The 20592-nt window shown below is 40.6% G+C and overlaps 1 protein-coding gene across 3 annotated transcripts in view; it reads left to right on the top strand.

The window, feature by feature from the left end:
• Nucleotides 1–20592, top strand: part of LOC128695541 (cyclin-dependent kinase 12) — a 495961-nt gene that overhangs the window by 367505 nt on the left and 107864 nt on the right. For 2 of the 3 annotated variants that reach the window (XM_070093396.1, XM_070093395.1), the window contains exon 7: nt 11516–11754. In XM_070093396.1, coding sequence (XP_069949497.1) covers nt 11516–11754 — 239 coding nt within the window. Of the gene's footprint in view, nt 1–11515; nt 11755–20592 lie in introns of those variants that run through there. The other variant, XR_011393080.1, reaches the window with a different exon arrangement.

Here is a 20592-nt window from a genome sequence, read left to right as displayed (position 1 = left end):
AGTTGGGCAAATCGCAAAGTACGGGTGTTATAGTTTTGGTGCCAAAGCAGAGGGGGATTAGAGTTTTGAGTGCTTATCGAGCAATATCTCTGATGTGCGCAGATTACAAGGTTTTTGCGAAAATCTTAGGAAATAGACTGAAGAAGGTCATGGGGTCGGTGATACATGGGGGACAGTTTGAAATCCCGGGGAGGAGTATGCGGGTAGGTCATGGACGTATTAGGGATTTCCTCGAGGGTAGTAGTAAGGGCGGTATTCTAGGTCTGGATTGGGAGAAAGCCTTTGATTATGTGGATAGGGAATTTTTGATTGAGAGTATGGTGAGAATGGGTTTTGGAGGGAGAGTGGTGGGTTGGGTGAGAACATTGTATGCTGATGCATCGATGAGAGTACAGGTAAATGGTAGGTTGGGTAGTCCTGTAAGCATGGGGAGGGGTTTAAGGCAGGGGTGTCTGCTCTCCCAAATACTCTTTGCATGTATGCAGAATCCTTTCTATGTTCTGGTTGATGGCTAAATTATTAACCCTATATTCAGTTTCTTTTTGACATTTTCAGCTCTCACTTCCCAGACTATACCGAGTCTCCAGGCTACTCTCACCTTCTCCTATTTTTTTGGTAAACATTAGTCAAGAAATGTAGAATTTGCAAAGTCTCAGAATGAATGCCTATGTTTTACAAGTTATATTGGGTTTGTTATATGCACCATGGGCCAGGATTGCACCTATCACATAAAACGAGGGAGACCTGATACATGTACTTAGTTAAAGCAACAACTGGCTGTTTCCCAGTCACTTTCCATCACACAGGATGGGTTACATAGTGTTGAAGAATAAAATAAGGCACAATGCCTGTGTGTGGGTTAATTGTGTCTTAGGGTCAGAATCTGTCAGCCTGAGCTGGGAAACTTAAGTAGGGCAGTGAGTGTGTCATCAAGTATTCCATTAATTAACCCTTAAACTGTCCAAACATAGAGCTACGTTCACGTGCGTAGGGTTCCGAATGTAGATCTACTTTTTTACATGCTCTCAAATGGAGAAAATCAAGGTCGAAGCTCTATGCATGTGAACATAGATCTACGCTTGGATAGTTTAAGGGTTAATAAATGATATGCTTGTGCAACATTTGGGTATCTTTATTCTGGAAATGTTTTGCTAGCCAGTGGCTTCTTCAGTCCAATACAGAGTAAGGTGGAAGATGAGGAGTTTAGGTAATCAGTTTGTCAGCCTGGAGCCGATGTGTTCAGTCCATCGATCTTGATGAGAGTGCAGCATATTTACGGAGTTGGGGCTTGTGTACTGACGACAGATGAGGTGGAGCAGTGAACAAGCCACTGGCTGGTGAAGCATTTCCAGAATAAAGGTACCCAAATGTTGCACAAGTGTCTCATTTATCAACTTGTCAGTTTTCTAAACCATTTATTCACATTTCATCAATTGTTCAGCATCTACAGAGCTTCAAAAGTTTGATTGTGGGAGAATTGGGATTGGTCACTTCACAAGATGATCAATCCCAAAGGTACACAAGAGGAGAAATTGAATTTTTTATGAAGATTATTCTATCATCACAGAGCAGGGCAACATAATATATGTATAGGAGAGAAAAAATGAGGGAGGGGGGAACTTGAACTACATGTATATCTGAGAATGCATACATATATGCATAGAGAAACAATAAAAATTTATTCTTCCAATAGCCTCTAGAAATTCTAAAACTTCTTTATATGTTTTGCACTAGCTTGGAGACTGCCAGCTTGAGCATCATAACACAAGCTGTACTTCAGTTGTACAGTGGAACCTCGGTTTTCGTCTTTAATTCATTCCAGAGAGTCTGACGAAAACCGAATTCGACGAAAATTAAAGCAGTATTTCCCATAAGAAACAATGTAAATCCAATTAGTCCATTCCAGACACCCGAAAATATTAACAAAAAATACATTTTATAGAGAATAATTATAGTTTTACATACAGAAAACAATGAGAAATATAAAACACTAATGAAATGGATAAATGAACATTTAATAACTTTTACCTTTATTGAAGACTCTTGTTGGCTTATGGAAGATAGCGAGGAGGGGAGAGGGAGTAGAGGTTATCTCTACTACCATCACTACCACCCTCTACCACAATCACTACCACTGTCACAACCACTACCACCATCACTACCACCCTCTACCACCATTGAATTCTATCCTGTTTCTCACCTTCTGTATCAAAGGACTGACACTCGAAACTTTCTTTTGGCCCCATGGTGGCTTATTTAGCACAAAAAATAATGGATTACAGTGGACCCTCAGTTATCGTCGATCTCCGTTATCGCCGGTTTTGGTTTTGGCCAACTTTTTTTGTCGATTTTGTGCCTTCATTTTCGTCAGTTGCCTCCATTTTCGTCGATGGTATGGAACCTGTCAGTGCCCAGCGTGCAGACAAAGCCACCTCCCACGCGCATTCACAGCCAGTGTAGCATTGTTTCTCGGTTAGTGAACATATCCTGCCAGGTCATACGAAACATTTCATAAAAATCTGTTGTTTTTGCCACTTGTTTATTGTGTGACTGCTAAATAAGTGACCATGGCCCCAAAGAAAGCTCCTAGTGCCAGTGCTTTGGTAAAGAAAGTGAGGAACACCATAGAACTGAAAATAGAAATCCTAAGAAAATATGATAAGTGGCATATGCATTGCTGAACTCGGCAGGATTTATGGGAAGTCGCCATCAACAATCAGCTCCATTGTGGGAAAGAGAAAAGAAATCATGAAAGCTGATGTTGCGAAAGGGGCGAATGTGATAACCAAACAGAGATCCCAAACAATTGACGAAGTAGAGAAATTGTTGTTGGTGTGGATCAGAGAGAAAGAGTTAGCAGGAGATAGTTTTGTGCAATCAATAATTTGTGAAAAGGCAAGGCAGTTACATGATGATCTCATAAAGAAGCTGCCTGAAACAAGTGCTGATGTAGGTGAATTTAAGGCCAGCAAAGGCTGGTTCGAAAAATTCAAGAAGCGAAGTGGCATGCACAGTGTTGTAAGGCACGGTGAGGGTGCCAGTTCAGACAAGCAAGTGGCTGAGAAATTCGTGCAGGAATTCAAATGTTATGTAGAGGATGAAAAATTCCAACCCTAACAAGTTTTCAGTTGTGATGAAACAGGCCTGTTTTGGAAGAAAATGCCGAAGAGGACCTACATTACACAGGAGGAAAAGGCACTGCCAGGAGACAAGCCTGTGAAAGACAGGCTAACTCTCTTGTTGTGTGGTAATGCTAGTGAGGATTTCAAAGTGAAGCCTTTGCTGGTTTATCATTCAGAGAATCCCAGAGTGTTTAAGAAAAACAGTTGTCACGAGTAAATTGAGTGTGATGTGGAGGGCTAACAGTAGGGCATGGATCACAAGGGAAATTTCCTTGGAATGGTTTAATGAAGTGTTTGGCCCGAGTGTCAAAAAATACCTCCTAGACAACAAATTGCCACTCAAGTGCCTCCTGTTAATGGACAATGCTCTTGCTCATCCTCCAGACCTGGAAGACCAATTGTCTAAGGAATTCAGTTTTGTAACAGTGACGTTCTTGCCTCTTAACACCACTCCTCTCATTCAGTCCATGGACTAGCAGATCATTGCAAACTTCAAAAAACTGTACACCAAAGCAATGTTTGAAAGGTGCTTTGACATAACCTCGGACACTGAATTGACTCTAAGAGAGTTCTGGAAGAATCACTTCAGTATCTTCCAGTGCATAGGCCTTATAGATAAGGCTTGGGAGGGAGTGACTTCCAGGACGATGAACTCTGCTTGGGGAAAATTGTGGCTAGATTGTGTCCGAGGGAAGGATTTTGAAGGGTTTGAGACTGACCCTGTTGACCCTACATCTGTTGTGCAATCAGTTGTGAAAATGGGGAGTTCCATAGGGTTGGATGTGAGTGGCCAGGATGTGGAAGAGTTGGTGGATGAACACAATCAAGAGCTAACCACTGATGAGCTGAAAGAGCTTCATCTGCAACAGCAACAGACCAACTGAGAAAATTGCTTCAGAGGAGGAGGAGGAAGAGAGATGGAAGCAGGTGCCTTCTTTGAGTATTAAGGAGATTTGTGCAATGTGGTCTAGGGTCCAGTTATTTTTGGAGCAACATCACCCTGAGAACGCTGTTGCAATCCATGCTGGTGACTTTTACAATGACAATGCCATAAATAACAAAAAAAGGCACAATACCGTGACTGGAACGATACACAAATAACCCGCACATAGAAGAGAGGAGCTTACGACAACGTTTCGGTCTGGCTTGAACCATTTACAAAGTCACACTTTGTAAATGGTCCAAGTCGGACCGAAACGTCGTCGTAAGCTCCTCTCTTCTATGTGTGGGTTATTTGTGTACAATGCCATATCCCATTTTAGGGAAATTTTAAAGAGACGCCAGAAACAGACCTCTGTGGACAGATATTTTTTGCGACAGGGGTCCAGTGGCTCTCAAGTTGGTCCTAGTGGCATTAAAAAACAAAGGAGGGAAGTGACCCCAGATAAGGACTTGGTACCTGCAGTCCTTATGGAGGAGGATTCCCCTTCCAAAGAATAACCTCTCTTCCCTCTCCTCTCCTCCCTGTCTTCCTTCCAGCAACAACAGCCTTCAATAAAGATAAGTGTCATGTTTAATGTTCATTCTTTTGTGCAAGTAAATGTATCTTTAAGGTAAAAAAAAATTTTTTTGTTGATACTTCTGGGTATCTGGAACAGATTAATTCAATTTACATTATTTCTTATGGGAAAAACGGTTTTGGTTTTGGCCCATTTCAGTTTTGGCTGATGGCTCTATAACGGATTGAACATGAAAACTGAGGGTCCACTGTATTATGAAATGTTTCATATGAATGCGCAGGGTAACGATCACTCGATGAGAAACAAAACCAGACTGACTCAGAATGCGTGCGTGGAATGCTTTGTTTGGGCGTGGGTAGACGGACACATTTGATATGGTGGACAAAAACCGAGGTGATTAACGAAAACTGGGACAATATTTTGACAAAAAAAGTCATCGAAAACCTAATTCGACAGGCATGGGTAAGCTCACCTGAGACAAGTTAGACAGGTTGATGTGTTAGCTTGTGAACAAAAAAATTGCTGTGTTAATTCATATACAGTGGACCCTCGAGTTTCGGCAGCATCGACTTTCGTGAAATCCGACTTTTGGCAAGTTTTTTCGGGAAAATTTGGCCTCGCGGTTTGTGACTAGACTCATGATTCGGTGACCGTCCGGTACCTGTCCGCCCATCACCGCACACACAAAGCCAGTCTCCCATACCATTCACGCTCAGTGTGCCATTGTTTATCAACACGTGACCATCACTCCGCAGGTTCATACGTAATAATCCATTGTTTTTTTTGTGATTGCAACGGGTAAATAAGTCACCATGGGTCCAAGGAAAGCTAGTGCAAGCCCTTTGGTAAAGAAAGTGAGGAACACGATCGAATTCAAGAAGGAAATCATTGAAAATATGAGAGTGGAGTGTGTGTTACAGAGCTTGCCAGGATGTATGACAAACCCCATTCAACCATCACTTCGATCGTGGCAAAAGGAAAGGAAATAAAGTGTGCTTTTGTTGCAAAAGGGTAGATATGCTGACAAAAAAGGAGATCACAAATCCTCGAAGAAGTGTAGAGGTTATTGTTGGTGTGGATTACCGAAAAACAGTTATCAGGAGATAGTGTTACGCAGTCGATAATATGTGAAAAGGCAAGGCAGTTGCATGACGATCTCGTAAAGAAAATGCCTGCAACAAGTGGTGATGCTTGTGATTTTAAGGCCAGCAAAGGTTGGTTTGAGAGATTTAAGAAGCGTAGTGGCATTCACAGTGTGATAAGGCATGCTGAGACTGCCAGTTCTGACAAAATTGCAGCTGAGAAGTTTGTACAGGAGTTTAAGGAGTGCGTAGACACTGGAGAATTCAAACCCCAACAAGTGATTAATTGTGACGAAACAGGCCTCTTTTGGAAGAAAATGCCGAAGAGGACCTACATCACGCAGGAGGAAACGGCACTCCCAGGACACAAGCCTATGAAGGATAGGCTTACTCTTATGTTTTGTAGTAATGCTAGTGGGGATTTTAAAGTGAAGCCTTTACTGGTGTATCACTCTGAAAATCCCAGAGTGTTCAAGAAAAAGTGTTGCCAAGAGTAATTTGTGTGTGATGTGGAAGGCTAACAGTAAGGCATGGGTCACAAGGGATATTTTCCTAGACTGGTTTAATGAAGTGTTTGGCCCCAGTGTGAAGAAATACCTCCTGGAAAATAAACTGTCGCTCAAGTGCCTCCTGGTAATGGACAATGCTCCTGCTCATCCTCCAGACTTGGAAGAGCAAATAGTGGAGGAGTTTAGTTTCATCATGGTGAAGTTCTTGTCCCCTAATGCAACTCCTCTCCTCCAGCCCATGGACCAGCAGGTCATTTCAAACTTCAAAAAACTCTACATAAAAGCAGTCTTTCAAAAGTGCTTTGAAGTGACCTCAGACACAGAATTGACCCTAAGAGAGTTCTGGAAAGATCACTTTAATATCCTCCATTGCATAAACCTTATAGGTAAGTCTTGGGAGGGAGTGACTTCCAGGACTTCGAACTCTGCTTGGAGAAAATTGTGGCCAGAATGTGTAGAAGAGAGGGATTTTGAAGGGTTTGGGGCTGACCCTAAGGAGCCTATGCCAGTTGTGGAATCTGTTGTGGCATTGGGGATGTCCCTGGGGTTGGAGGTGAGTGGTGAGGATGTGGAAGAGTTGGTGGAGGACCACAGGGAAGAGCTAACCACTGAAGAGCTGCAAGAGCTTCATCTGCAACAGCAACAGATCGCGGCTCAGGAAACTGCTGCAGAGGAGGAGGAAGAGAGATGGAGGAAGGTGCCTTCTTCAAAGATTAAGGACATTTGTGCAAAGTGGACTGAAGTGCAAACATTTATGGATGAACTTCACCCTAACAAAGCTCTTGCAGGCCGTATTGGCAACATGTACAATGACAGTGTTGTGTCCCACTTCAGATAAATCTTAAAGAAACGCCAGAAACAGAGCTCTCTGGACAGATATTTTGTGCGACAGGGTTCCAGTGACTCTCAAGTTGTTCCCAGTGCCAGTGTCTTTAAAAAACAAAGAAGGGAAGTAACCCCAGATAAGGACTTCATACCTGAAGTCCTAATGGAAGGAGATTCTCCTTCCAAACAATAGTGTACACCTTCCTCCTATCCCCTCCTCCCGTCTTCCATCCACCCAGAAGTCTTCAGTAATGTTATTATTTTTTATATGCATGTACTTGATTTCTCATCATTTTCAGTATGTAAATCTTTATTTAATTTGAAAAAAATATTTTATTTTAATATTTTTGGGTGTCTGGAACAGATTAATTTTATTTCCATTATTTCTTATGGGGAAAATGGTTTCGCCATTCGGCAATTTCAACTTTCGGCAGGCTCTCTGGAATGGATTAATCACGAAACTCGGGGGTCCACTGTAGTTCCTTTCAGGTTTTTAAAAGTTAGATTACATTCCATCAGCTGCCACTTGACAGTTTGCTAACAGTTGCTTCTAACTGAATTTTATCACATTTCCCCCCACTAAACTCTAACATGTAGCCACGGTGCGATGGCTGTATGAGACTATGGGCTGTTGGCACCAATAACATGGTTAACTGTGCAGTAAACAGGGAAGTCTGGCCTTGGGCTGAACTTGGAGAGTAAAAGAGCTCTTGAAACTGGTTGCAGATATGCTGACCTATATATTTAAGAACTTGCATGTACACTGTTATTTGGCAGGCGAGAAATAACTTTGGTACTACATTTGTAAATACAGTGGAACCTCGGTTTTTGTTTGCCCTGGTTTTTGTCAAATTTGGCTTTCGATGACTCTTTTCATCAAAATTTTGTCCCAGTTTTTGTTTATCACCTCAGTTTTCGTCAAGTTGACAGTGGTCCGCCATACCGAACGTATCCACCTGCGCCCACACAAAGCATCCCACACGTTCTGAGTCACTCTGGCTTTGTTTCTTTTCGGTAGAGGGTGATGGTGGCAGAGGGTGGTAGTGATGGTGGTAGGGGGTGGTAGTGGTTGTGATGGTGGTAGAGGGTGGTAGTGGTAGTGATTGTGGTAGAGGGTGGTAGTGGTTATGGTGGTAGAGGGTGGTAGTGTTGTGATGGTGGTAGAGGGTGGTAGTGATGGTTGTAGTGGTTGTAGAGGGTGGTAGTGGTTGTGATGGTGGTAGAGGGTGGTAGTGGTTGTGATGATGGTAGTGATTGTGGTAGTGGTAGTGATTGTGGTAGTGATTGTGGTAGAGGGTGGTAGTGCTTGTGATGGTGGTAGAGGGTGGCAGTGATAGTGGTAGAGGGTGGTAGTGGTAGTGATTGTGGTAGAGGGTGGTAGTGGTTGTTATGGTGGTAGAGGGTAGTAGTGGTTGTGATGGTGGTAGAGGGTGGTAGTGATGGTTGTAGTGGTTGTAGAGGGTGGTAGTGGTTGTGATGGTGGTAGTGATTGTGGTAGAGGGTGGTTCTGATGGTGGTAGAGGGTGGCAGTGGTAGTGATGGTGGTAGAGGGTAGTAGTGGTTATGGTGGTGGTAGAGGGTGGTAGTGATTGTGGTAGAAGTTGGTAGTGATTGTGGTAGAGGGTGGTAGTGGTTGTGATGGTGGTAGAGGGTGGTAGTGGTTGTGATGGTGGTAGTGATTGTGGTAGAGGATGGTAGTGATGGTGGTAGAGGATGGTAGTGATGGTGGTAGAGGATGGTAGTGATGGTGGTAGAGGATGGTAGTGATGGTGGTAGAGGGTGGTAGTGGTTGTGATGGTGGTAGAGGGTAGTAGTGGTTATGATGGTGGTAGAGGGTGGTAGTGATTGTGATGGTGGTAGTGGTTGTGGTGGTGGTAGAGGGTGGTAGTGGTTGTGATGATGGTAGAGGGTGGTAGTGGTTGTAATGGTGGTAGTGGTTGTGATGGTAGAGGGTGGTAGTGGTAGTGATAGTGGTAGAGGGTGGTAGTGGTAGTGATGGTGGTAGAGGGTGGTAGTGGTTGTGATGGTGGTAGAGGGTGGTAGTGGTTGTGATGGTGGTAGAGGGTGGTAGTGGTTGTGATGGTGGTAGAGGGTGGTAGTGGTTGTGATGGTGGTAGAGGGTGGTAGTGGTTGTGATGGTGGTAGAGGGTGGTAGTGGTTGTGATGGTGGTAGAGGGTGGTAGTGGTAGTGATGGTGGTAGAGGGTGGTAGTGGTTGTGATGGTGGTAGAGGGTGGTAGTGGTTGTGATGGTGGTAGAGGGTGGTAGTGGTTGTGATGGTGGTAGTGGTTGTGATGGTGGTAGAGGGTGGTAGTGGTTATGATGGTGGTAGAGGGTAGTGATGGTGGCAGAGATAACCTCTCCTCCCTCTCCCCTCCTTGTCATCTTCCATACACCAACAAGAGTCTTTAATAAAGGTAAAAGTGATGTTAAATGTTCATTTATCCATTTCATTAGTCATTTATTTCTCATTGTTGTCTGTATGTAAAACTATAGTTATTTTCTATAAAATGTATTTTTTGCTAATACTTTTAGGTGTCTGGAACAGATTAATTGGATTTACATTATTTCTTATGGGAAATATTGATTGAGTTTTTGTCATTCAGTTTTCGTCAGACTTTCTGGAATGAATTAATGATGAAAACCGAGGTTTTACTGTAAAGGTTAAATATTATTTTGGGTACATTGGGTTCCCCTCTGTCCCCTAGGAGTTAATTCTTTGTTGAGTGATGTCCCTGTAATGCTCAAGCATCTTGAAACTGACTCCCAGTATTCAAGGTATGCCTCTGGTTGTAAATGGTTCAGTGATACCAGTGTGGAAGAGGACACTTGTGTGCAGTTTAGTTTAATAAATATCCTTAAGTGTATGCAAGTGTTCTTTTCCGAGGTATGACTGACTCTGCTGTACTCTACATTATTATTTATTTTTATATTTTCCTCAATATTTATTTTTATATTTACCTTTGATATACCTTTGATGAGTTCTGAGAGTTTTTCTACTCTCAAAGCCCAGCCTAGGGCCAGGCTCATCGGTGCTTGCCTGGTTTTCAGGTAATTATGAAAACCAGCTCAGTCTCTATACCAAGGGTGCTATATACAAGGTGTTTATATATGTATTACTGGAGTTTATATTGTTTATGTATTGAATTTATATTTTTTCTGTATTACTGTCGTAATGTTTACACTCGGTGGTCACTTTCTTAGGTATGCCTGTACACCTGCTAGTGAATGGAACTATCTAATCATCAATCATGTGGCAGCACCTCACTGCCTTCAGGCATGCAGACATGGTCAGAAGGTTCACTTATTGCTCAGAGCAACATCAGAATGGGGAAGAAATGTGATTTGAGTGACATGGAATGATTGTTGGTGCCCAGCGGGGTAGTTTGAGTACCTCAGAAACTGCTCACCTCGTGGGATTTTCACACACAACAGTCTCTAGAGTTTGCAGAGAATGTTAAAAGCACAAAACATTCATTGAGCAGCAGTTCTGTGGGCAAAAATGCCTTGTTAATGAGAGAGGTCAGAGGAGAATGGCCAGACTGGTTTAAGCTGACAGGAAATTAACAGTAGCTCAAATAGCCATACTTTACAACAGTAGTATGCAGAAGAGCATCTGAGGGCACAGCACATCAATCTTTGAAATAGATGGGCTTCAGCAGTGGAAGATCACACCACATTCCACTCCTGCCAGCTAAGAGCAGGAAACTGAGGCTACAGTGGACAAAGGCTTACCAAAATTGGACAGTTGAAGATTTAAAAAATGTTGCTTGGTCTGACAAATTGCAATTTCTGCTGCAACATGCAGATGGATCAGAATATGGTGTAATTCTTTGGGATGTGGCGGAACAAGAGATCTGCAGCATGAATGTGAAGCTGACAAATCTGCAGCAACTGCATGATGGTATAATTTCACCATGAACCAGGATCTCTAAGGAATGTAACCAGCACCTTGTTGAATTCATGTCACAAAGAATTAAGGCTGTTCTGGGGGTAAATTGGGGCTCTACCCAGTACAGGAAGGGCATACCTAATAAAGTGATTGCTGAGTGTATAGTATAAGAATTTTCTTAAGGTACACTCCTGTTTGCTATTAGTATGCAACAATACAATTGAAACCATAGCCTATTGCTTTTTTGTGTACTGTGTATATACAGAATATTGTAGGAGCCTTGTTTCTTTTTCATTATTTTTTTACTAAGGAACACTGTATGCAGTATTTAGTAATAGTGTTGATGTTCTACTAGAGGTCCCTTCAAGAAGGGTGCCTTGTTGCTTTTGAAGGGCTCTTGATCCCAGGAATTTGATCTATTGTTCCTTTCCTTGGTATCACCTAATTACATTGCATTTCATTGGTGCTGTATGACCCCCACAGGTTTACCTCTAACTCATGAATATACTGTAATAATAATAATAATAATAATAATCAGAATAATAATCATAACTAGAGGTGCTGGTTTTAGATGCATATAACAAGTACTGGTTAGGGGTTAATGTATACTAACGTGGTCCCTGCAGCACACGGCCAACTGCTTCTGTCCAGCGGCCTCACACGCTTAACCTGCCCAACCGTGGCCACTGCAGAGCGGGGTGGACGGCAGCCACTGGGCTGCCACCCCATCCTCTTCCACCACCACTTCTACCATCGCTTCAACACATGTCTCAGCCCCTTCACACACAAACTACCTCAGTCGACAGCATAGGCTCATGCTCACTTGATGTCAGTGCTACAGGCACAAGTTCACCAGCTACCATGGGTAAGTACAACACTTAACTATCTAATTTCTTTGCTTATATTTTAAAAGTAAATTACTGCACTTAAGCTTTGAATATAATTACAGTGGACCCCCGGTTAACGATATTTTTTCATTCCAGAAGTATGTTCAGGTGTCAGTACTGACCGAATTTGTTCCCATAAGGAATATTGTGAAGTAGATTAGTCCATTTCAGACCCCCAAACATACATGTACAAACGCACTTACATAAATACACTTATATAATTGGTCGCATTGGGAGGTGATCGTTAAGCGGGGGTCCACTGTACTTTGTTGCAGCAAATGTATAATAATAAAGTAGATACATTACTGCCCTTTAAAGCTTTAATTTTGACTAAATGTAGATCATAACTAATGCATTGTTAGTATTAACAAAGTGCTAATAATACGCAGAATCTCAATGTATGGCTTGTGAATATTTGTTGGGCTGGAAAATAATTAAAAGAATTTTACATTTATTAAATTTTCATATATGGACATGTAATACTGGTAGCACAATCTCTTCTTGTGGATGTTGCCACGGTTACTGACCCACACTGCTGCTCGACTTCTAGATATCTACATACACGTATATCTGCTCTTTACATGCGTCTCAGATAGAGAAGGCAGAAAATGTACGTTATCACTAGTTTATCTATAACATCTTATTCTTAGTGTATGACAGGTATCAACATGGGTGTTTGCTCTGCAATTTGTGGTTATTTAAATTAACCATGTCTTTTAGAATGGCCTTGCAACAAGACAATAAAGCACAGTAAAACCTCAAAATAATGGACACCCATTTAATGGATTTCAAAAACTACGGACAAAAAAATTGACTAAACAGATGTTGGAAAAAATCTGTACATTCCTGATTTTGTCTGTAGTGATAGTGTTCAGTCGTCTCCTGAATCAATGGACCAAGTCCTCATTCAGGACCTGTATGTGTTTACATTGTTGCCAAACCATTAGCCATCTGCATCAATTTGTGCATGATCACACATGCATTCATCATTCAGTCTACAGTTTTACCCTAGATAGCATGCCTTTATTAAGAAATTAAGTTATAAATAGCCTCTCAAGCAAGTGATGGTGCACAAAAGGAAACATGTGAATCTCAGTGTTAGCAGAACTTGAACTATGTCTTCCCGGCCATCTATGTCATCTTAGCCATCCACAGTTTTACTATTGGAGCTTTACAGCTCCTCTGACTCATAATAAAAGTTAGATTCTGAGTCAGCGCTATCAGTCACGATAGTTTACCTCTCATCTCTCCTCCATAAAAGGTAAGTAAAATTAGTGTAAAATTAATGAATTGTATTTTCCTGTACAGTACTTTCAACTTCATTTTTATTTATACTATGTACGTACTTATATAGTACTGTACTGTGTTACAGGTTGCAATATTCTTAGTGTCTGATACTCTTCTGAATCACTGGACTAACTCCACTGAATCCTAACTCTGTCCATTTACTACAGTTGTGAAAAGTTTTATAATTCTGAATTTATGGATAATTGGCTATGACCTACACCCCTCTGCCCTCTGTTAGTCCATCAGTTCGAGGGTTTACAGAATGTGAATTCATAAAATAACATAAAAACTGAAAAAAAAAACATCAAATCACACTAAGCACTATCAAAACAAATTCTGTCATCTGCAAACGAAACCGGAAGTTCCTCTAATATGCCGTACACTTGATGATTCTCTTAATAACTTGTTCTCTTTAGGATGGTAAAGTGCTGTATACTAATGGCCCATTTCAGGACGGAAGAGACTGCAGAGCTGCAATATATACAGAGAACCCTCATTGCCTGCATAAATTCAATAGTCAAACATGTGAACTTTCACTTTATACTGGGAACTCTTGAAGTCCAATGAAGCATACTCTTTGGGACGTAGGCGAGAAAAATGCACCATAATTTTCACCTGGAAAATCCTGGTGGGATTGGACCCAAATGTGCTCTGAAATCACTTGGTAGACAGTGCAGGATGCCTCCAGTGAAAAGCAAGGGCAAGATGAGTACACCAAGAGAACTCAAAAAGTTTAAGGGTATCTAAACTTTCTGGCACCCTTCATGCATAAAGGAATTATCAACAAACCTTGGGTGTCTTCAAGAGGAAGTTTGATAAGTTCCTTAAGTTAGTTCCTGATCAGCTGAGGTAGTATCAACAGCCTGGTCAGTGAAGCCAGCAACCAGGAGGTCTGGGACCAGGCATTTGGAAAGCCATTGATGTAGATGACAAATAGTAGTCTAGGATGCTGCCCTCAGTCAACCTTATGTGATATGTGGAGTCAATGAAATACAATAAACCCTTGATATAATGGACCCCGATACAATGGACCTCAGTACGGCAAACCTCTGGATTACTAATCTTGATATAACAGACTTCATTATAATGGACTTTTAACCCTTTGGGGGTTTCGACCGTACTAGTACGGCTTACGACCCAGGGTTTTTGACGTACTACTACGCCTAAATTCTAGCGTCCTCAAGTCTAGTGGGAGAAAGCTGGTAGGCCTACATATGAAAGAATGGGTCTATGTGGTCAGTGTGCGCAGTATAAAAAAAATCCTGCAGCACACAGTGCATAATGGGAAAAAAAAAATTTGGACCGTGTTTTTGGAATAAAACAGCAACTTTTCACTGTATTTTTGTATGGTATTTATTGTTGTATTCTAGTTTTCTTGGTCTCATTTTATAGAATGGAAGACATATTACAGAAATTGAGATGATTTTGACTGGTTTTACAGTGAAAAGTACCTTGAAATTGAGCTCACAGTAGCAGAAATGTTCAATTTTTACCAAAGTTCAAAAGTAAACAAATCATGCTAAACGTCCAATACATGTCAACTGGTGAGTCTAATATTCTTTCACAAGTGCGCTGATATTATTTATACCATTTCTACACTAATGCAGTAGTCTGCATAACAGTAAATCTTCTATTTTTTGTAAGAATAAAAATTGAAAGTGGAAAGCCAATGAAATACAAGAGGAGCCTGGGGATGTGACTAACGAACAGAGAACTTATTTTAGTGCCAGAATGTCTTTCTTGTTTATTCTGGACCCTATTCGGAAATTGGCATCTTTTGAAATTTGTTTGAAATTGGCAAAATTGCTAAATTCTGACCACTTTATTGGATAGTTGAAATCGGTAAATGGGTGGTTTTTTGTACTCATTCGATACAAAAAATAGAGTTCTAGCGAAATAGTTAAGATTTTTGTTGACTAGTACATTGGAATTGGCCAAAAATAGAGCTCAAAGTGGGCAAAATTGCCGATGCGTAAACATCGTCGAGACCGCTAACTTCGCGAGAGCATAATTCCGTAAGTTTTCCATCAAATTTCATACTTTTGGTGTCATTATGATCGGGAAAAGATTCTCTATCTTTTCATAAGAAAAAATAATTTTTTTTTTTTTTTTTGAAATTTGGCCGACCCTGAGAACAAGTCTCGGAGAGGGCCTGTCGACCCTCAAAGGGTTAAAGGTAATAGACAAAATCCGCTGGTTAAATTGTACTATTAACTTCTTCATTTTCAATGTTTATTACAGTATACTTGTAAATTTTCTGTGCAGTAATATATTGGATATACAGTACATTAGTGCACTTCTGATATTTTCTAACCTTCTTATTTAACAGACATGAGGACAATCCCTAGCCTATCAGCCCATTATATTGGCAATGCTCTTGCCTCACACACTGAGCATTTGTGGTTTGATCCCTGAAATGGGTGGATGTTTCATTACACTACCTGTCCCTGTTCACCTGGCAGGAATTAGGTACCTGGGTGTTAGTTGATTGGTGTGGGTTGCATCCTGGGGGACAAGATTGAAGGACCCCAGTGGAAATGAGACACACTGAATTTCTTGGGTTATCCTGGATGGCTAATCCTCCTGGTTAAAAATCCGAACACATCGTCTCTTATCTTAACCCACTGTAAAGCAGGGGTGCCGTGCGCACAGTAAGACAATGTTGCATCAGCATTTGTGGTCCCTGACTGTTTGACACTCTACCACAAGATATCAGAAACACTTCGTCTGTAAAAACTTGCATTTGTGGTCACAGAGGTGCCTGTGCTAACCTTCCTATGGTGTAGAAGTACACCTAGTTGGATGAATCTTATTGTGGCTAGCTGGTCTAGTGGCTAACGCGATGGGCTGGAGTTTTGAGACTCTATGACCGCGGGTTCAATCCCGGCCAGGGGTATGGTTTATCAGAAACACTTGTTAGGACAAGTGTAGAAGTTTTCCAGTAGAAACTGGACAAGTACCTCTACTAAGTGCCAGATCAACCAGGCTATGGTGGATATGTGGGACAGTGGGCTGCTGGCAGCAAGAGCCAGGTTAACCAGGCAAACACCAGACAAACCTAGCCCAGGGCTGGGCTAGTGGGTGGGAAAAGACTCAAAAGTCTTAGTGGTAGCATGGCATATGATTCAATAATGTTCCAGTTTGAGCAGCAGAATATTGTGGGCTACTTTATCAAAAACTTTTCTTCCATCACAAAAGAGGTCCATTACGTGTTATTTTCTAGAGACGAGAAAACCGAGTTAAGCATTTTTATTGCATCATTTGTACTCTTCCCTGGTTTGAAATCAGACTGTCACGTGTTAGGGATATGGTGTTTAAAATGTTTTTTGATGATGACATGCTAGAGATTGGCTGATAATGTTGATGTCTGTTGCATCACCACTTTTGTATTTCCTTAACCCTTTCAGGGTCGCCAGGCCCTCTTCTGAGACTTGTTCTCAGGGCCGCCGAAATTTCAAAAAAAAAAAAAAAAATTTCTCATGAAAAGATAGAGAATCTTTTCCCGATCACAACGACATCAAAAGTATGAAATTTGGTGGAAAACTTACGGAATTATGCTGTCGTGGAGTTAGCAGTCTCGATGATGTTTACGCATTGGCGATTCTGCCCACTTTGAGCCCTATTTAAGGTCAATTCCAGAGTACTAGTCGACAAAAATCATAACTATTTCGCTAGAACTCCATTTATTCTATCGAATGACTACAAGAAACCACCCATTTACCAATTTCAACTATCCAATACAGTGGTCAAAATTTAGCAATTTTGCTAATTTCACACAAATTTCAAAAGATGCCAATTTCCAAATAGAGTCCAGAATAAACAAGAAAGACATTCCTGGCACTAAAATAAACTTTCCTCTGTTCACTAGTCACGTCCCTACGCCCCTCTTACATTCTTTTGCTTTCCACTTTGAATTTTTATTCTCACAAAAAATAGAAGATTTACTGTTATGCAGACTACTGCATTAGTGTAGAAATGGTATAAATAATATTGTCGCACTTGTGAAAGAATATTAGACTCACCAGTTGACGTGTATTGGACGCTTAGCATGATTTGTTTACTTTTGAACTTTGGTAACAATGGAACATTTCTGCTACTTTGAGCTCAATTTCAAGGTACTTTTCATTGTAAAACCAGTCAAAATCATCTCAATTTCTGTAATATGTCTTCCATTCTATAAAATGAGACCAGGAAAACTAGAATACAACAACAAATACCATACGAAAATACAGTGCAAATTCGCTCTTTTAATCCAAAAACAAGGTCAAAGTTTTTTTTCTCATTACATACTGTGTGCTGCAGGATTTTTTTTTTATACTGCGCACACTGACCACATAGACCCATTCTTTCATATGTAGGTGTACTAGCTTTCTCTCACTAGATTTGAGAGCGCTAGAATTTAGGTGTACTAGTACGTCAAAAACCCTGGTGTGTAAGCCGTACTAGTACGTCCAAAACCCTGAAAGGGTTAAGAGTTTCTTAGTTATGTTTTTTTGTCACTGGATTTGAGGATTCTATTTAGACTGTAATGATCTGTTTGGTTTTTAAGAACAATGCTTATTGTAGATCCTTTCTTTTTTTTTTGTAAGAATACAAGGACACTGGAGTTAACATCTTTATTGTTGTTGAGTTCTCTCTGGCAGCCAGTGTTATTGAGCAATATGGTAAAGCTGTTGACTGATGCCTTATCACTGTGCCTGAATGTGACTTTACTAGCCACAATTATTAAGTTGTCGGTGATTAGGAAGAGGTAATGATCAGTTGTATTGTCAGTGACAATGTCGCCCCTTTTAGAGAAGTTATAATATTTGTCCAGATGTGATAAAGTGAAGGTATAGTTCTCCCAGAAATTCTCAGTTTTGGTTCATGATATTATTTTGCTCATTGTTTATTAGGTCTTTAGATTATTACCAAAGTTGGCTATGTTGGTATGTGGTGGCGTATAGATAACTCCTGTTGTGGTTTTTAAGCTTTTGGCCATAAACTGTTGTAGTGCCTATTATCTAAGGTCATCTCTTGTCCACGATGAGTTGATACTTTTCATCTCGTTGTAGACGATTGCAATTCCACCTCCTTATGATGAGTCCATCAGTTATGTATGGTTGCGTACAGGGCTGGACTAGGGGCAGGCCAACTGTCTGGGGTGGTGATCTATTGGGGAAGGGGGGCCCAAAGTGTGGAACCCAGAACATAGAACTTTTAAAATACATGTCTAAAAATTCTGTATTTAGTAAGTTAAAATGAATGAAAGTAAATTACATTCCATGCATGAAAATATAGGAGGTATACAGTCTATCTTTATTAGACCTAATAGAAAATCAGTTTTATCTGCCTCCACTGTAGAAGTGGTGAACAAATGATTCAAAGAATATTGGTACTGGTCAGTAAAAGTGCCCAGATTTCTTAATTTGGTACTGGTAGCATACTCTGGTTAGTTAAAACTGACTGTAGTAACATGTTTTATCCATATTTCACTAAGAAAAATGAAAGCTTGTGTTTAGTTTGTCCAGCAGCACATTGATGTTGTCATAGTGTTTTTTTAAGGATCTGAGATTTTCTTAGTGTTGCTAAAAGTAGCTGATGTTTTGCTGTATAATATTTTTAGTTGTCGTCTATAGTGAAGTGATTATTATAGAGACCAAAGAGGCAGTATAGTTCAGGAACAATATTAGTATTCATGGGCTATACACTGGCAATAAGGAATTATTGATAATACTGTTAGTTATCTTATGTTGTGCTTCTCATAAAATTGGTAGCAAGAAAATCAACAAAAAAAATACAAGAGTAATGAGTAGTAATAGTAATGGTATTGTTATATAGTAATAATAAGATTATATAGTAACTGTAATATTATTCAGTATACAGACGTACCTTACTAATATAGTGGGTTAGGTTTCATACCACTGCCATACAGTGAATATCATCTTAAAGTGAATCAGTGTTTTCACTTGCCAGTGCTTACAAAAGCGTTAAAACATGTTTACACTATCACTTATTAAGTGCATAATTCCGCTAGGCCTAAGACAAGATGCAAACATAAAAAATAATAAAAAATTGCTACTGTATAACATTACTGTATTGCAAGGCAAGCTCTGAAAATAATAAACATGAATATAACTGCGTGAGGTAGTAGGTCGGTAGACAGCAACCACCCAGGTAGGTGCTACCGTCCTGCCAGGTGACTGTGAAACAGAAACCTGTAACTGTTTTACCTGATGGTAGGATTGCTGGTGTCTTTTTTCTGTCTCATAAACATGCTGGATAACAGGTATATCTTGCTACTTCTACTTACACTTAGGTCACACTACACAGGCATGCACATGCATATATATAGACATACACACATCTAGAGTTTTTCTTCTTTTTCTTAATAGCTCTTGTTCGTGTTTTTTTTTTTTCTCTCTCTATTGTCCATGGTGAAGTGGAAAAGAGTTTTTCCTCCGTAAACCATGCATGTCGTATGAGGTGACTAAAATGCCGGGAACAAGGGGCTAGTAACCCCTTCTCCTGTACACATTTACTAAAAATGAGAAGAAAAGCTTTATAAAACTGGGATGCTTGAATGTGCGTGGATGTAGTGCGGATGATAAGAAAGAGATGATTGCTGATGTTATGAATGAAAAGAAGTTGAATGTCCTGGCTCAAAGTGAAACAGAGCTGAAGGGGGTAGGCGAGTTTCAGTGGGGAGAAATAAATGGGATTAAGTCAGGAGTATCTGAGAGAGTTAGAGGTAAGGAAGGGGTAGCAATAATGTTGAAGGACCAGTTATGGAAGGAGAAGAGGGAATATAAATGTGTAAATTCAAGGATTACGTGGATTAAAATAAGGGTCGGATGTGAAAAGTGGGTCATAATAAGTGTGTATGCACCTGGAGAAGAGTGTAAAGGAGAGAGAGAGAGAGATTTTGGGAGATGTTAAGCGAATGTATAGGAACCTTTGAACCAAATGAGAGAGTAATTGTGGTAGGGGACCTAAATGCTAAAGCAGGAGAAACATTTAGAGAGGGTGTGGTAGGTAAGTTTGGGGTGTCAGGTGTAAATGATAATGGGAACCCTTTGATTGAACTTTGTATAGAAAGGGGTTTAGTTATAAGTAATACATATTTTAAGAAAAAGAGGATAAATAAGTATACAAGATATGTAAGGTGTAATGACAGTAGTTTGTTGGACTATGTATTGGTAGATAAAAGACTGTTGAGTAGACTTCAAGATGTACATGTTTATAAAGGGACCACAGATAAGAACATAACATTAGAAAGAAGGAACACTGCAACAGGCCTACTGACCCATGCAGAGCAGGTCCATGTCCCCCCCCCCATATTAGACCAGTGATCATCCCCCCCAGATAAGCCCAATGACGCACCCAGTCTGGTCATCTCCACTCAAGGATGGAGCACTGCACCAGACCCAGCAGCACAAGCTAGTCAGGTCTAACTCACACCCATCCACACCCACTCATGTATTTATCTAACCTATTTTTTAAAACTACACAACGTTTTAGCCTGAATAACTGTACTCGGGAGTTTGTTC

The sequence above is a fragment of the Cherax quadricarinatus genome, chromosome 42 (genome assembly GCF_038502225.1).
Source record: "Cherax quadricarinatus isolate ZL_2023a chromosome 42, ASM3850222v1, whole genome shotgun sequence".
NCBI classification, from domain to species: domain Eukaryota; kingdom Metazoa; phylum Arthropoda; class Malacostraca; order Decapoda; family Parastacidae; genus Cherax; species Cherax quadricarinatus.
The sequence above is the reverse complement of the archived record's forward strand: the minus strand, read 5'-3'. Positions and strand labels throughout refer to the sequence as shown.